The 15,400-nt window shown below is 37.5% G+C and overlaps 1 protein-coding gene across 3 annotated transcripts in view; it reads left to right on the top strand.

Moving 5' to 3' along the window:
* The window catches only part of LOC125231606 (probable Na(+)/H(+) antiporter nhx-3), a 114,643-nt gene that overhangs the window by 34,252 nt on the left and 64,991 nt on the right, over window positions 1-15,400 (top strand). For all 3 annotated transcript variants that reach the window (XM_048137065.1, XM_048137067.1, XM_048137066.1), the window contains exon 2: window positions 10,252-10,458. In XM_048137065.1, the coding sequence (XP_047993022.1) occupies window positions 10,348-10,458 (111 nt within the window). In that variant the 5' untranslated portion in view covers window positions 10,252-10,347. The remainder of the gene's footprint in view (window positions 1-10,251; window positions 10,459-15,400) is intronic.

The raw sequence follows: 15,400 nt of genomic DNA, 5'->3' as shown, positions 1-15,400 counted from the left end.
ACGGCCGATTCGAACTATAAGCTGATACTAATTCTTTTCAATAATTAGTTCGATCGAAAGTGACGTATTAATTTTTAACTATAAAACTCCAGTGAGACTCATACATATTTAAAAATATTTTAAGCGGGTAACTCACCCGCATTTATATATAGTAGTGTGACTACATAAAAAACACAAATCAGAATATTTGTTAAAATAATTTGATTTGTTCCCATAGTTGCGGGTAACTCACGTATTAAGTCGATATAGCGTTCGACATGTTTGGGTCCATTTTCGAGGACCTTTCTCAAGAGTAGCGACCCCGCCTTTACATGTCGAGAGCGCGACGCATATTGAGAAAGGTCCTCGAAATTGGACCGAAACATGTCGAACGCTATATCGACTTAATACGTGAGTTACCTGCTTAAAATATTTTTAAATACGTACTTATTAATTTGTTTAAAGAAACGTCATTTTTGAAAAAAATCACCACAAGGGCGTTTTCATATTATAAATAAATAAATAATAAATAAATAAATAAATAAATATTGGGGACACCTTACACAGACCAACTTAGCCCCACACTAAGCAAAGCTTGTACTATGAGTGCTAAGCGACGATATACATACTTAAATAGATAAATACATACTTACTTATATACATAGAAAACATCCATGACTCAGGAACAAATATCTGTGCTCATCACACAAATAAATGCCCTTACCGGGATTCGAACCCAGGACCGCGGCTCAGCAGGCAGGGTCACTACCGATACCGACTGAGCCAGACCGGTCGTCGATCGGTTCCGATCCGATATCGAATGTCGGAAGGATTTCAAAGGCAAAAATCAAAGATGGCGGCATAAATGTATGGGATATCGGTCTTACATCCGATATCGGATCGGATAATGTGAAAACGCACTAAGACGAACAGGAAAATAATTACTTAGATGTCAAAACTTTCGAAATCCGACTAATTATTACGAAATTTCAAATACATAAAACTAAGGCTAAATACCTAGTATAGGCAATAAGCAATACCTACAGATTTTTCTAGAATTCTCCCTCGCATATTTCCCCTTGACCGAGTTACCGCGCCTTAAGTCTGCCAAGGCGGCAACGCACGATCGCCTCAAATTTATCACTCACAAAACTGACATTATCCGTGCCCTATTTATGCCTGTTTTGTCACTGTTCTCTTATTGACCCGATTCGAACGTTAACACACGTCACATATTAGTTCTAGATACGATATGGGTCGAATATGTCAGTGACAGTGACGCTTCACGCCACGCCACTACAATACGCGACGCCAATACGCATTACCTATACTAACCGAATTATCTAATTAATACAGTTACGAAAATACGGTACCTACTATCTACTTAGGTATATCTTGTACTTATTTTGTTGAAAATAACTGAAAATAATATACACATTTGAATGTACTTACATGAACATGTTCATGTATATTCAGATCAGATGCCGTCAGATATAATTACTTATCTGTGAAGTCAAGGACAGGGCTCGGATACCGCTTAAATTTTCAAACCGTTATCATGTACTTGCGGCAAAACCTTTAAATTTCGTTTTCCCTCGAAAAACCGCTACTTTTAAACCGGTTGTTAGGGGAACGCTTTCATAAAGGTTTCGTTCGATTAACCGGTTTAGAACAAAATAAACCGGTTTATTCCGCAGCATGATAGGTAATACTGTTCTGACTAAACAAAAAAGTCGCTACCTGAACGTGGGTATTTACGCTGCACCGGTGCGTCTCATCGCTCGTCGAATAAACCGGTTTATTTCGGTTAAAATAAAGTTCTCATAACGTTCGCGTTATTTACAAAGTTCGGAGTAAAATCGAAATAAATCGGTTTTAACCGGTAAAAAATAAACCGGTTCCGAGCCTTGGTCAAGGAGCTGAAAAATGTCCTGCATCCTATTGACTTCTTGATAATTATGATGACTGATGGCAAGTTGGCAACTGTGTCTAATATTCGGGGTTGATTTTCAGGGCCTTACTTATGTACGTATGGGCTCGACCACAATAAAGAGGTCATTAAATCTACTGAAAGCTCAAGTTTATGGTTCTTTATCGCCAGTAGGACCAATAAAGAAGCCATTATATTTTTATTGGAAGTTAAAGCTGGGTAAGTGATCTTAAAATAAGTAGACTCTGACCAAGCTAACTTCGCACAAACTTGGCATTAATATACATGGGTATCCCTAGAAGCTACATATTTGACGTAGTACTTGGTATAAAAACTTATCGGGGTTCGACTAGATTGTATGATTTTCTTTATCGATGGTCCTTAACTTTGCAAATGCTCATTACTTTGGTCATCAATATCAAAAATATCATAAAAGCATTTAAATCATAATATAATATAAGAAAGTATGCGACACTTCAGACTCCATCACTCCACCGTCATCGAAGCCTATAGAACTAAAGTGACATAATGATCAAACAAATCCCTATTGGGTTGTGTTAATTTCGTCCTAAAGGCGCAGTATAATAAAGAGTACTATCGTACAGTATGGCCACTCCCGCTCCCCGCTGAAAGCGCCGCCCACCCCCTCTCGGTTACCTCACAGTTACCGCCAGTCAAAAACGCGCGAACAGTCGACTTGTCATATTTTACTCATACAAGCATAGTACGCGTTCACCTACACCACAGTATAATAAAGAGTACTATCGTACAGTATGGCCACTCCCGCTCCCCGCTGAAAGTGCCGCCCACCCCCTCTCGGTTACCTCACAGTTACCGACTGTCAAAAACGCGAACAGTCGACCTGTCATATGTCACTCATACAAGCATAGTACACGTTCACCTACACGAACTTAGACTGTGTGCTAGGAACGCGCCTCTTTCAATATATTTGATCGCCAGTGTCCGAGGTGTGCCTACACTAGCTTTAGACTGTGTGCTGGGAACGCGCCACTTTCATATAATATATTTGATCGCCAGTGTCCGAAGTGTGCTAAAGGTGCGCATTTGCGCAATATACAAAATGTTGTTAGGAGGCCCCATTCCCCGCCCAATATATACTTCAGAAATTCATCTGTAATACGTTCCACGTGTACGGTCAGCGTGCACCGATGCGCCGAGTTCAAGGCCAATGCGGCGGCTGTCGGAATAGGCTGCGACACTTTCAAACTTGCAAGCCGGTATATCTTCAGCCAAGTTAATTAACAAGAACGGCACAGGTTAAAATAAGCAGAGCCCGCACTTTTCATGCCGATGATAATATCAATTTGACGTCACTCTGCATGTATAGTGATCCCAAATAATTTTATTGCAATTATTAATCATTAGTCGTCAATCATTTTAACCATGTACACATGACTTCAAATGTTATAAATAGTAATAATGTATTCATACGTGGAATAAGCAATACCCTGAAAAGTCCTCCTTCCAGTTATAAAGTCGTTCATACAATTTTCGTAATGAATGAAAAGATTTTATCCTATTCGTCTAAAACGAGAACTGTTTCAAAGAAACCCGGTCACGGTCCCTACATTACATACCTTTTAAATTTTAAGTACCTACTTCTAACTCACGAAGTACCTATACTCGGTAGAAAGCTATTTCAATTAATTATCTACGATGTAATATTGAGCTCGTCGTTCAGTGTATTTTTCATTTTAATTAATATCGTAAGCTTCTGTTTTTTCGGAGCGGAAACGAGATTTTTAAGTGCCGTGAGCCGTATTTCGTTTAGGCGTTTTGCGAAAAGTTAAGTTATAGCTAATTTAGTAAATCTTTATAGCCGTACTCACTTCAATTTTATTTAGATTAAAATTTCCAATCAAATTGGTAGTTTATTTCCTCCAAATGTTTTACAAATTTTGCCAAGAGACGAAAAATACACATTTTGTTACTATACTAAGTATGTAATCCATTTTAATAATAAAACTATCGTGAGACACTGACATATTAAACATGTAAAATCGGGTAACTCACGTAAAATTGTCACAGGTCGCTCGACATGTTTCGCTCCGTAATATGTAATCCATGTTCTCGGATTACCTAAAAAGTGTAGTTTTTTAAAGATCCAATAACTGGGGTTGTAATAATAGTACATACCTACTTTTGTTAATAAAATGAAATTTAAGTACTATATCGGTATAAGGGATGTAAAGTATTTTATGTTTAGTCCCACAAACGAAGTTAGCCAACGCGAAGCGCATAATCGTATAACGTAGTAGGATTGATTACTACCCTTAGAATGCGCATTAAATAGCTATTTACATGACAGGGATAATACTTATATACCTATCTATAGATAAAGAGATAGAATAGATAAAGAATTGGGGGTCAAGGGGGTTTAAAAGATGCGAAAGTGATGCATGACATGACAAATGACAAAATACGACCATGATATGACCGCATCCACTGGATTTTTCATATATACGTGCTTGTGTAGTTGCATTGGATTAGCGATGTTTGTAAAGTCAAAATCGTGTAGAAATAATGACTGTGAAGAATTAAGCACGTGGTAAACTTCAGCTGTGTGGAAATAATATTGTGTAAAATCTCGACTGGGTAGAGTCAAGGTTGTGTAGAAACAATGACTGTAAAGAATATCGCATGTGATAAACTTCAGCTGCGTGGAAAGCATAATGGTGTAGAAGTAGAATCGTGACTAGGAGGAAACAAAAATGCCATAAGTTCGTTCCGTTGCATTTGGTGATTTATGAAATAACATCATAAACTAGAAGTTTCAATCGAGCTTTTTGCGTTCTTCTTTTGTACCTACACGTATTAGTCCATCTAGTAACCATCTAGTAACTATGATCTGTGTTACCAAAGTATGCAAATGATTGCAAATTCTCAACGTGGCGACTGGCGACGTGTAAGTTAGGGGTTCACTGAACCTTTTAACCACTGTGCTTTCGGTTACAGACTATTTAAATATAGTGTATTTACGTTTCAGACTTGATTTTCCCGCAGCATCGATTGCGAAAAAATGTAGTCTGTGTAAAGACTGTATCGTTAAGTATGAGGACAACTTTGAGTAGCCGTATTTATTTGCTATTATATTTTTTTCTTAAAACAAGACATAGGCTTAATAAGGCACATAATAAGGTTCACATTTTGTCCTAGAAACTCGACGTAAAGCAAGTGGTTTAGACAGTATTGACTTAATCCTCCCGAGTAACAATTACGATTCCGGACAAATGCTACTAGAAAACAAGGTGCAAAGTGCAAACAAAGTGCGTAAAAAACGATACGATTGCGAAAAAAAATTGTACTGTGTGAACCTCAACGACATATGATCCACAAAGCAGAATATCTGGACATAGTCTAGCCATAGTTATTTTTAAGAAATAAAGTTCAGGATCTGCGTATGGCGGCCATTTAGAGAATGTGGCATGGAGCTTCCTCTAACTCCGACTTTGATGTCGAATTTAACTATCATACACTGTTTATATCGATTTGGTTTAGGCACTGTTCAAACACCGTGAATGTCAGTTAGACTTTGGCCTATGGCTAATTTTTTTATCTGTTTCTCTCATCCTGCTTGCATCAAAAATTTACGACAATCCGGAACGTTGCTCAAAATAGCGTTTTTTTTAATTATATAAATTCACCGCATTTATTCTGCAAGTACCCAATTGAAAAACCATGAAGAGGACTCTTAAAGAATATATTTTGGCAGCATATTAACCTTTGTTTGTTGAAATCGTACAAACAGTCATTGAAATATTCTCAAATTAAGCCAGATAGGGGTTGTCCGAAATTTATTTGCTAGACCTTAATGAAAGTACCATAAAGTCTCTAAAATAAAAATAAAATTAGGCCTTCTTATATCAAATAGTGCTTACCAATACCTTCAGATCATACTCTCGGAACATAATAATATAAAATTATGCACACGTCAACATTTAGACGAGGTTTGTTTTGTCCTTATACTTATCGATACAGTCCTTACTTTTCCCTCCCTTATTATGGAAGTGGATTCTTAAAAATAATTCAATATAGGTATCATATCAGCGGTTACGTGATAGTCTTAGTTGTTTCAGGTCGAAACTTATAGACAATGTCAAGTTTGCTTAGCAGCGAGAATTGATTTTAAGCCGCCTATCAAGTCTTATACTGTCTTTCTACGTAATATTAACCAGACTAATATCTATAAGACTATAAAATGTAGGAGTATATTCCAAGTCTAATTTTATCTTCTCTCAATGGAACGTTCAGGTTTCATGAATCTTTTAGCGAAAGGTTTTATTCGAACAAAGGCTTAGCTCATAAATGGCATTTGACATTTCATAGAACGGGTCAGATAGAATCATCTAGATAGAATAACCGCAATATCAATTTAGCTTTCAAGTTAGTTGAACGATGAATCTGATTGGTCAGTTTTATTTGTCCATATTGTTTGGTAGAGTGGATAAATAAAAACCTGGCCTCAAACAGGATCGGGTCGGAGGTTTGGTGTTTTGTTTTCTATGGAAAATCAGTCTGACGTGAAGCGAAATGACGTGTCGGCAATTTCGGTTCGGACTAGTGTGGTGTGAGTCATCCTTAAGGGATGGGATAAATCATCAGCAGTGATCGGAGAACTGAGCGTCATTCCAACAACATAAGGTTCACCTAGGGAACAAATCAAATTATTTTATTAAATATTTTTTAACATACATACTAGAGAAATTTCGTCGGGTACCACGGCGGGCGGGTGGTCAAGAGGTAAGGACGTTAGCCGCGTAAGCTGAACACCCGAGTTCGATTCCCGGTTTGGCCACCAGTGGGCCTTGTCGTTTTTTCTTTCGTGTATGATATCTATTTCAGTTTATGACATAAGGTTCATTATTCCGAAAAAGTCATACAAATGACGCCCAACTATCTGATATCTGATCATCAGGCAAGAATCGGTTGTTCCAAAATTGAAATTTGCTTAACTGATTTTGTAAAAAATTGGATAAAACAAAACCTTATAGGTACATGTTTTAGTAACCTTATATGGATAAGGTTACTAAAACATGTACCTATAAGGTTTTATATACGTGCGCACGCTATAAGGTTTTATAGGTATGGACCTAAGGTAGGTACTTATTGTTAGTGGTAAATAAAAGTAAAAAGTAGAAAATATTAAAAGTGCAATAAAGGTTAGTCGCATTCTCTCAAGTTGCATTTAAAGTTTGTTCTTTAGTTCTATGGCTTAAGTTAAAGATAAAACTCAACAGAACTTAGAAAAAGCTGAATATTAGATTGTATAAATTGTATTGTGTTCTAAAACATTCTGCCTTATATTTTACATATAATAAATTCTTTAAATGCTGTCTACCAGCAAGGATGACTTCTAAACGTATTGTCAAAGCGCTAGGGTATGTGTTTAGATATTTTTAACATATTGGCTGCTCCTTTATATAATAGCTTTTGTCCGCGGTTTCGCTCGCGTTAGAAAGAGACAAAAAGTAGCCTATGTCACTCTCCATCCCTTCAACTATCTCCACTTAAAAAATCACGTCAATTTGTCGCTCCGTTTTGCCGAGAAAGACGGACAAGCAAACGGACACACACACTTTCCCATTTATAATATGTATTATTATGGATATTATAGAGGGTGAAGGCCGGGGTTCAGGCACACCAAAAATGAGATGGCGGAATGACTTGGACGCATTCTATCCAGGTTGACAGGATTACACAAGTGACAGGGTTGAGTGGTCGAAACAAGGGAAGGCCTTTGCCCAACAGTGGGACGCTATAATAGGCCAGTAAAAAAAACATATTGCCGCTGTTTACACGTAGGCGTACAAAACATTTTTTGCGATGTAAAAGTGACGCTACGATAACGAAACGCCTTGTGTCTCTTACGTTCTGTAACATTTTCGTTTCGTTCGCTAACGTATGCGATTGGCGTATTGACTACGCAGCTAGCGACTACAAGAACAAGACTCACAAGGACGGCGCCAGGACGCCGCCCACGCAAATCTCGAACCAGCCATTTGTCAAACGTGGCTTATTTTCATTAGCGTCGACCTTGGATCGACATGAGAATCTGAATACTGGCGAGATGATGATATTAAGCGAGTTTCAGAGGAAATGTTTTTTTTTTGGCGAAACGAAGTGTAAGCTGATAATATTGATACAAGCCTCTCAAGTGAATTATAAGATTCACCTGTTATAAGGATTTTTATGAAGACTTGTTTTGAAGAAGAAGAGAGGTTTAGCTATGCTATCTTTTTACGGCTAAGGGCGTTTTCACATTATCCGATCCGATATCGAATGTCGGAAGGATTTCAATGGAAAAAATCCAAGATGGCGCCTGTAACGTATGGGATATCGGTCCTACATCCGATATCGGATCGGATAATGTGAAAACGCACTAACGGTCATAGTTATAGGTACTTACTTAGCACTAATTAGTATAGTTCGTCCGGCGGTGTAAGAGCCAAAAGCCATAAAGATAAGCTAATTATTCATCTATTGTTAACCATTGTATGCCATTGTAACAAGTTTTATGGCTTTTAGCTCTTAAACCGTCGGACAGACTATATGTTCGATTGAATTATTTAATAATTTTCTCAATATGAAGGTTGACGTGTTGCATTTATTTTCAGGTGATTTTAAAATGATTTCTAAATCGACTGTATCCGCTACATTATAGGTCCAAGTTTAATTAGCAATAAATATCACAATTTGTGTCAATAACCATTCACATTCAATTCAAACAATAAATTTTGAACTTGAAGTTTTATAATTATGGATGATAGTAGCTACTACTGTCTAGCAACAAACCAGCTTTATCAAGGACATAAATTAAATTTTCCCCTCACTAGCTCGGAAACACGTATTTTGTCCTTTAATACCAGCGGGTAAAAACACATTTCATCCACTAGTGGGTAAAGTAATTTGACCTTGAATAAAGTCAAATTAACTGCTTTAAAATTGATAAAAGTAGGTGAATCTAGTAATAAAGATGATTTACCACCTGTGGAACTACTGGAAGCAGTGATAAACGCATTTTTTGCGTTGTAGTTTCCTCGCTATAGTGAGGGGAAAAGTTTTGTGTTACACTCGGGTGCAAATGTATTTTAATTCTCGTGTGTGTTAAAAAACTCGCAAGTTCAGGATTCTAATCTCGAACCACTCGCTTCGCTCGTGGTTCAACTATAGAATCCTTTCACTTGCTCGTTTTTCAATTCCACACTCGGCGTTAAAATACAACTTTGCCCCCTTTTATAACAAATAAGGAGGTAGGGCATAGCGAATGATATTCCGCTTTGTGTGGTAGGGCACAGCACAGCGGATATTGTCTCGCTCGAATCTAGAGCAGAGCCCAACTGGGGAAGTACCTCCGCCTTACAGAAGACCGCAGCCAAATAGCACTAGACCCTACTCATAGTGTTGTGTTCCTGCCGGTGAGTAAGGCTGCCAGAGCTCAACGAGGGTGCGGTGTGCTGATGACGGGAGGACTTACGGAACTAACTTGTTCCGTCTATTGTCCTTTGAGTCGTCGGCAACCCGAACCCTCCTTGGAACTTGTACACTCCTTTTTGCTGTGTACTTAAAACAGCAAAAGGGAGTGTACAAGTTTCTAATGGGGTGGCAACGCGCATGTGACACTGTTTGAGTCGCAGGCGTCCATAGGTTACGGTGACCGCTTTACATCAGGCGGACCGTATACTTGTTTGCCACCGACGTTGTATTAAAAAAAAAAAAAACTAATATCCAACATATTCGCAAACATATAGAGACCTATTAAAAATGTGTACATTATTATAGTATTTTATGCAATAGGCGTTTAAAGGAGGTCAAAAAAGACGAGGGGCGTGGGTAACAATTTGAGGCGAAGCCGAAAATTGTTATTGAGACGCCACGAGTATTTTTTGACTCAGTTAAACACCGTTGCATACAATACTTTTTCTACGACCATGCACTTAGTTTTTAATAGTTTTCTTGAATAACTTTCGTGAAATTCACACTGATTCCTGTATTTTGACGCAAAGGTGCACTGTCAGCTCGGCTGCCCAAAGCCTTTCCGCGCACTCGCGCAGTGTCGTTATAAGGCGTTGCCATGGTTACAGAGCCAAACAATGCGTTTTCAGTTTTTTCGATACTGCGCGCATGCGCGGAAAGCCAGCGGACGCTGGCTTTGGGGAATAGCCTTTATGTAGGGTTTTAAAGATCTATGCACGACCCTGTAAATGACGAATAACAGTTCGGGAGTAGAAAAAATACAATACAACATTAGACACAGTAACAATTCGTAACAGTCACCGCGCACGTTATCAGCATCGCGAATGTAACGTTTCACTGCATTCCAGCGCGCGGAACCATAATGAAGACATGTCAATGTGTTTAATGTGTACGTGTCAGACATGTCAGTGTATTTAAAGTGTAGGATGTGTAGATAGTGCGCGATGACGTCACTGAAGCATGGGGTGAACCTGAGTCGGCGGGCGTGTAGAGGCAGAGCGCTCGCGCTGGCCGTCATCGCGATTTTGGCTGCAGCTGACTGCAATCCTATTGAAGTGAGTATTCTTTTTATTCTTAGCTGCCTAAAGCCTGACTAGAATCTCACTAAGTAATTGGGCATTTTCGCGAGAACAATCACAAAAAAAAAATCTAAGGTAGGCAAATTTTATGTTTTTACTACTCAGAATCACTAGCCCTTTCGATCTAGGATAAATAAAAAAAAAAACAAGAAGCAAAAAAATGGTCCCAAAATTTTCTATTATTTTGCATACTTTCCACTTTGTAACCGCTGTACAAAGTGTTTGAAAAATAGTAACAAGGTGGAAAAATTACATATGGGACGCTTTTTTCCGCCTAGTAGGATGGAAAGGGCTCGTAATTCTGAGTGGGAAAAACATAAAATTTACCAATTTTAGAAAAAAAAACTGTTTTGAATTTTTTTCGCGAAAATGTCCAACTTTATAACTGTGTTCTATGCAAATATTTTTTTTATTATTATTATAAACTGGTTTGATTTACCTTAGTCGCACCTGATGGAAAGTGACGACAACGCCGAAGTTGTAGCTCACTGGTTCAGTAATAGCCTATTCACTCTTGACCTGAATACACGCAGACATGAAAATAAGAGCACCCTGTTGAGAAATATATGTCTGGCCAGGCTTTAGATTTGGAGCAATGGCGTGTTTCACCATAGTTACAATAGTGCCCGACAGTGACACTTTGCCGTTCATTGCCTGTTCAACAAATAAATAATTATGTTACAGTGGGCCAAGAAAGTGGTCTACTACTTTTGACAAAAGTTTCTGTGAGCTCTTACGATCGCTAAGGTTGACTTGACACATGGCATGACGTAAATCACTACATAGTATAAAACAAAGTCGCTTTCTCTGTCCCTATGTCTCTATGTATGCTTAAATCTTTAAAACTACGCAACGGATTTTGATGCGGTTTTTTTTAATAGATAGAGTGATTGTAGAGGAAGGTTTACATGTAGGTATAGTATCCGTGCGAAGCCGGGGCGGGTCGCTAGTATCATATATAGACAGAGCAATTGTCACTGACATAATATTATTGCAAGCGTAAATCGACCTTGTTGTCTCATGACGTTTTTTTTCGATTGTACTTATCAGCCTAGAAATAGGCACAGAATTGTCAGTGTGAAGTGTCAATGTCACTGTGGTGAAATAGATCACAGTACTACCACATGATTGGCGCGACAGACTACCCGTCCTTATGTCATTAATATAATTAGAAAAAGACGTATATATAATCTATGTCGCCCAAATCATGTGCTAGCCCTACAGGTACAGACTAACTATTATGCATGACCTTTGATCATGATTAATGAAATATGTGGCAAATGTGATCATTAACCCCTTCAACGCCACCGTCTTTATGAACTCTACAGGAGTTCAAGGTTGATAAAAATATCAACCTTCAACTGTTATAGGATTCACAAAGACTAAAAAGTCTACAGTGTTTAAAACAGGTTCACTATTATCTTGCAGAAACATTTTTCGCATATATTTGATTTGTATAATAGTTTTTGGCAAAAGTCACGTTTGGCAGAAACACCGTACGCAGAATATGCTTTAGCATAAATAATTTCGCAGATTTTTATAATACCGAATCGTACTTTGGCATAATGTTGATTAGCATAATAGTCTTCTAGTCGAATGGTACTTTCGCAGATAATATTTGTGCATAATATTTAGGCGAAATGTGTTTCTGACCAAAATTATTCTGCCAGATGAGGGTTAACCCTTTAACACAAAAAAACCTAATTGAGTTTTGAGTTTTTAATATTGTTTGGATGATTATTAGTTTTCTTTAGGTATAAAAGTACAGACAGCAATAAAAGATCTAAAAAATGATAAAGATAAAGATATTTTTTTTTTGCTTTAAACATTACCCAGGTGCAAGATATTAAACCAGCGCATCGACACTCCATAATATTATGGTCGCTCATGCAAGCACTCTGTGCCAACATTGCGGCACAAAAATTATCATATCGAATCGAATTAAAATGACAGTTGCCCTGTGTCAAAAAAAATACAAATATTTATTTTCCTTTTTGACGTATTGTTAGATATATGTAGGTACTAGTTAAGTTATTTACACGCCATTTCCTATAGAAAACTGTCCGAGCAGAAATCTATTTGTAAGGTATCAAGGCCAAAGGTCCGGGCTGGCGGTCATCACGTGATCACGCATCATTAGTGTGGAAGTTTCTTTCCGACTGGGCGACTGACAAAATAAAACAGGGCTTTAGCAAGGTTTATAATAGGGCTCTGGATATTCGTTACTACCCGCCGATCCGTGCGCCCGGCCCCTTAGCCCCGGCGGTGCTATGCGTCCGAACTACCCGAACCCGCCGAAGTCCGTTCCCGTGTAGTGCCGTTCGCGCGTGTAGTGCCGAATCGGCGTTCGGGGCCGGACGGCCGGAGGCACGGACTTCGGCTCCGTTCGGGTATTGAACACACGAGGCGGCCGGCGGACCGATCGACTTATTGCCGTGCCGGTTTGTATTTAAAAAAAAAATAAAACCGCCTTCAAAAATAAGCGCGTTACAAAACACGGAGAAACTAAAAAGCAAAAAATAATAAACCTTTGAATTCAGATTTCTTATCGTATTGCAATAATCTAAACATCCAAATTATAAACAAATCAATTATTTTTGCAGTCGGTACCAGACCTGTTCGTCGCCTTGCTATTGCCTGTTTGCCCCACCCAACCATACGCAGGCTGGCACCGACTCCAAAAATAATTGATTTGTTTATAATTTGGATGTTTAGATTATTGCAATACGATAAGAAATCTGAATTCAAAGGTTTATTATTTTTTGCTTTTTAGTTTCTCCGTGTTTTGTAACGCGCTTATTTTTGAAGGCGGTTTTATTTTTTTGTTAAAAAAGTTTATTTATTTGTTGATTTTTAGTGGTTCCTATTGATATTATATCAGTCCGAATACATGTACACTAGTGAAAGAATTATCCTTTAACTCCTAACCATTGAGGAGTTGACCTTCCATCATCAGCTCAGCCACATAAAATTATTACCATCAGGCGTAAATACTGGTTTACCTTTGAAAAATACACTGAAAACATTACATGTGCCTATAACATTTGACGAGTTCCCTCGATTTCTCCAGGATCCCATCATCAGACCCTGACTTGGTGCCAATGGGACCATCTCGGGGTTATACCCGTTCGACCAAAAAAAAAATTTTGAAAATCGGTCCAGAATTCTCGGAGATATCGAGGAACATACATACAAAAAAAAAAAAAACATTCAGTCGAATTGAGAACCTCCTCCTTTTTTGAAGTCGGTTAAAAATAGGTGAAATTTATATTAATTTAGCGAACGAATACTAATTGGTTTTATACATACTCGTTTTATTTGAATCAATAACGTGTTAACTATATTTTTTGCACTTGTTCCCGTTACGTTATAGGCTACTCGTACAGATTAGATAATATGATGATATGTATTCAATACAAATATTACAAACGTATTCCATATAGGTCCATAATTCGCCAGGCACACTAGTCTACTGTTTTTTTTTCAATAAAGTTGCTTAAGACAATTGCGAAAAGTAGAGTTTAATGGACTTTATTTGTCTCTAGGTTAACTAATAGAAGTCTAAACAGGGTATTGGTTTGTGTGACAAATACTATATTAGTTCTATTACTTGATTGTTTTATGATATTCATGGTGCCTTACTAACTATCTATAGGGACCATACCACCTATAGGTACTTACTATATGTACATATGTTGACAAATATACTTCAAAATATTGTCTTCGGTTACCGCGACAGTTACTCATGCAATTTATTATAGTTATATCTATGTCTCATAGTTTTAAAATAAATAAATAAATATTGGGGACATTACACAGATCGACTTAGCCCCAAACTAAGCAAAGCGTGTACTATGGGTGCTAAGCGACGATATACATACATACTTAAATAGATAAATACATAACTATGGAAACGGATTATATCACGTAAATACTGAATTTACAATTCACCCCGATGTTTCGAACACTTTACCGTGGTCAACGGGTGACACCCATAATTAATTGTAAATTCATTACTTATAGGCGATATAATCCATTTTATTTCATAAATATCCTTCAAATTAAGGAAATGTATTTGAACTATAGAGTTATTAGTTTTTATTTAAGAAGTTAGTAGAATTAACGTCGCATGAGAAGACAAAGGTAATAATGACTAAGTCATTATTACCTTTCTTGTGGGCGGCACAATAACCAATACCCGTGGTGATTTTACTGATAATAATGACACTCAAACCTCACACCCGGCATCCCTTTGACATGGACAAACCTTTTGTTTGAAAAGTTCTAGATGTAGCCGCGCTGTTTTACAAATACCTAGTTAAGAATGGTATTTGTTTTTGTTATTTTGGAGTGAACCACTTTGAAGTGAATATGTATCCATAGTCCTGGTTCTTAACTTGAGCTAGTCGGATAGGGTGTGACAAAAAGCATGAGACTTGACATGTATACATATAGATAACTTGCAAACACTTAACAGAAAAAAACAAAAGTACGCAGACGCCGAGGTGTCAATGTTTCCCCTCTTTTCCCTCATTTTTATATCACTATTTTCAGTTTTTTTTATATTGTCATGAAAACCGTGAAAGCTATAATCACAATATTTAGGAAAAGTATATTCTCCATAAAATTTTCTTCAATACTGTCTGTTAAGGTATATAGCTTTAACTCATCATTTTCAAATTATGCTTAAGTCCCCCGCATAATATTTGTGTTTAACTACTAGTGGGATGAGTAGGGGTAGCACTACCGCCTGTTAGTAATATACTTTAAATGGAAATATTGTAGAGAGTTTCATGGTACTTCTCCTAGACATCTTTCTGGTAAGTACCTACTCGTAATATTTACTTACCAAAACCTTTAATACCTACCTTTAATAGTTTTCGTGAAAATTTAAAAACGCTTAAAATGGGAGATAATA

The sequence above is a fragment of the Leguminivora glycinivorella genome, chromosome 12 (assembly GCF_023078275.1).
Source record: "Leguminivora glycinivorella isolate SPB_JAAS2020 chromosome 12, LegGlyc_1.1, whole genome shotgun sequence".
NCBI lineage: Eukaryota > Metazoa > Arthropoda > Insecta > Lepidoptera > Tortricidae > Leguminivora > Leguminivora glycinivorella.
The sequence above is the reverse complement of the archived record's forward strand: the minus strand, read 5'-3'. Positions and strand labels throughout refer to the sequence as shown.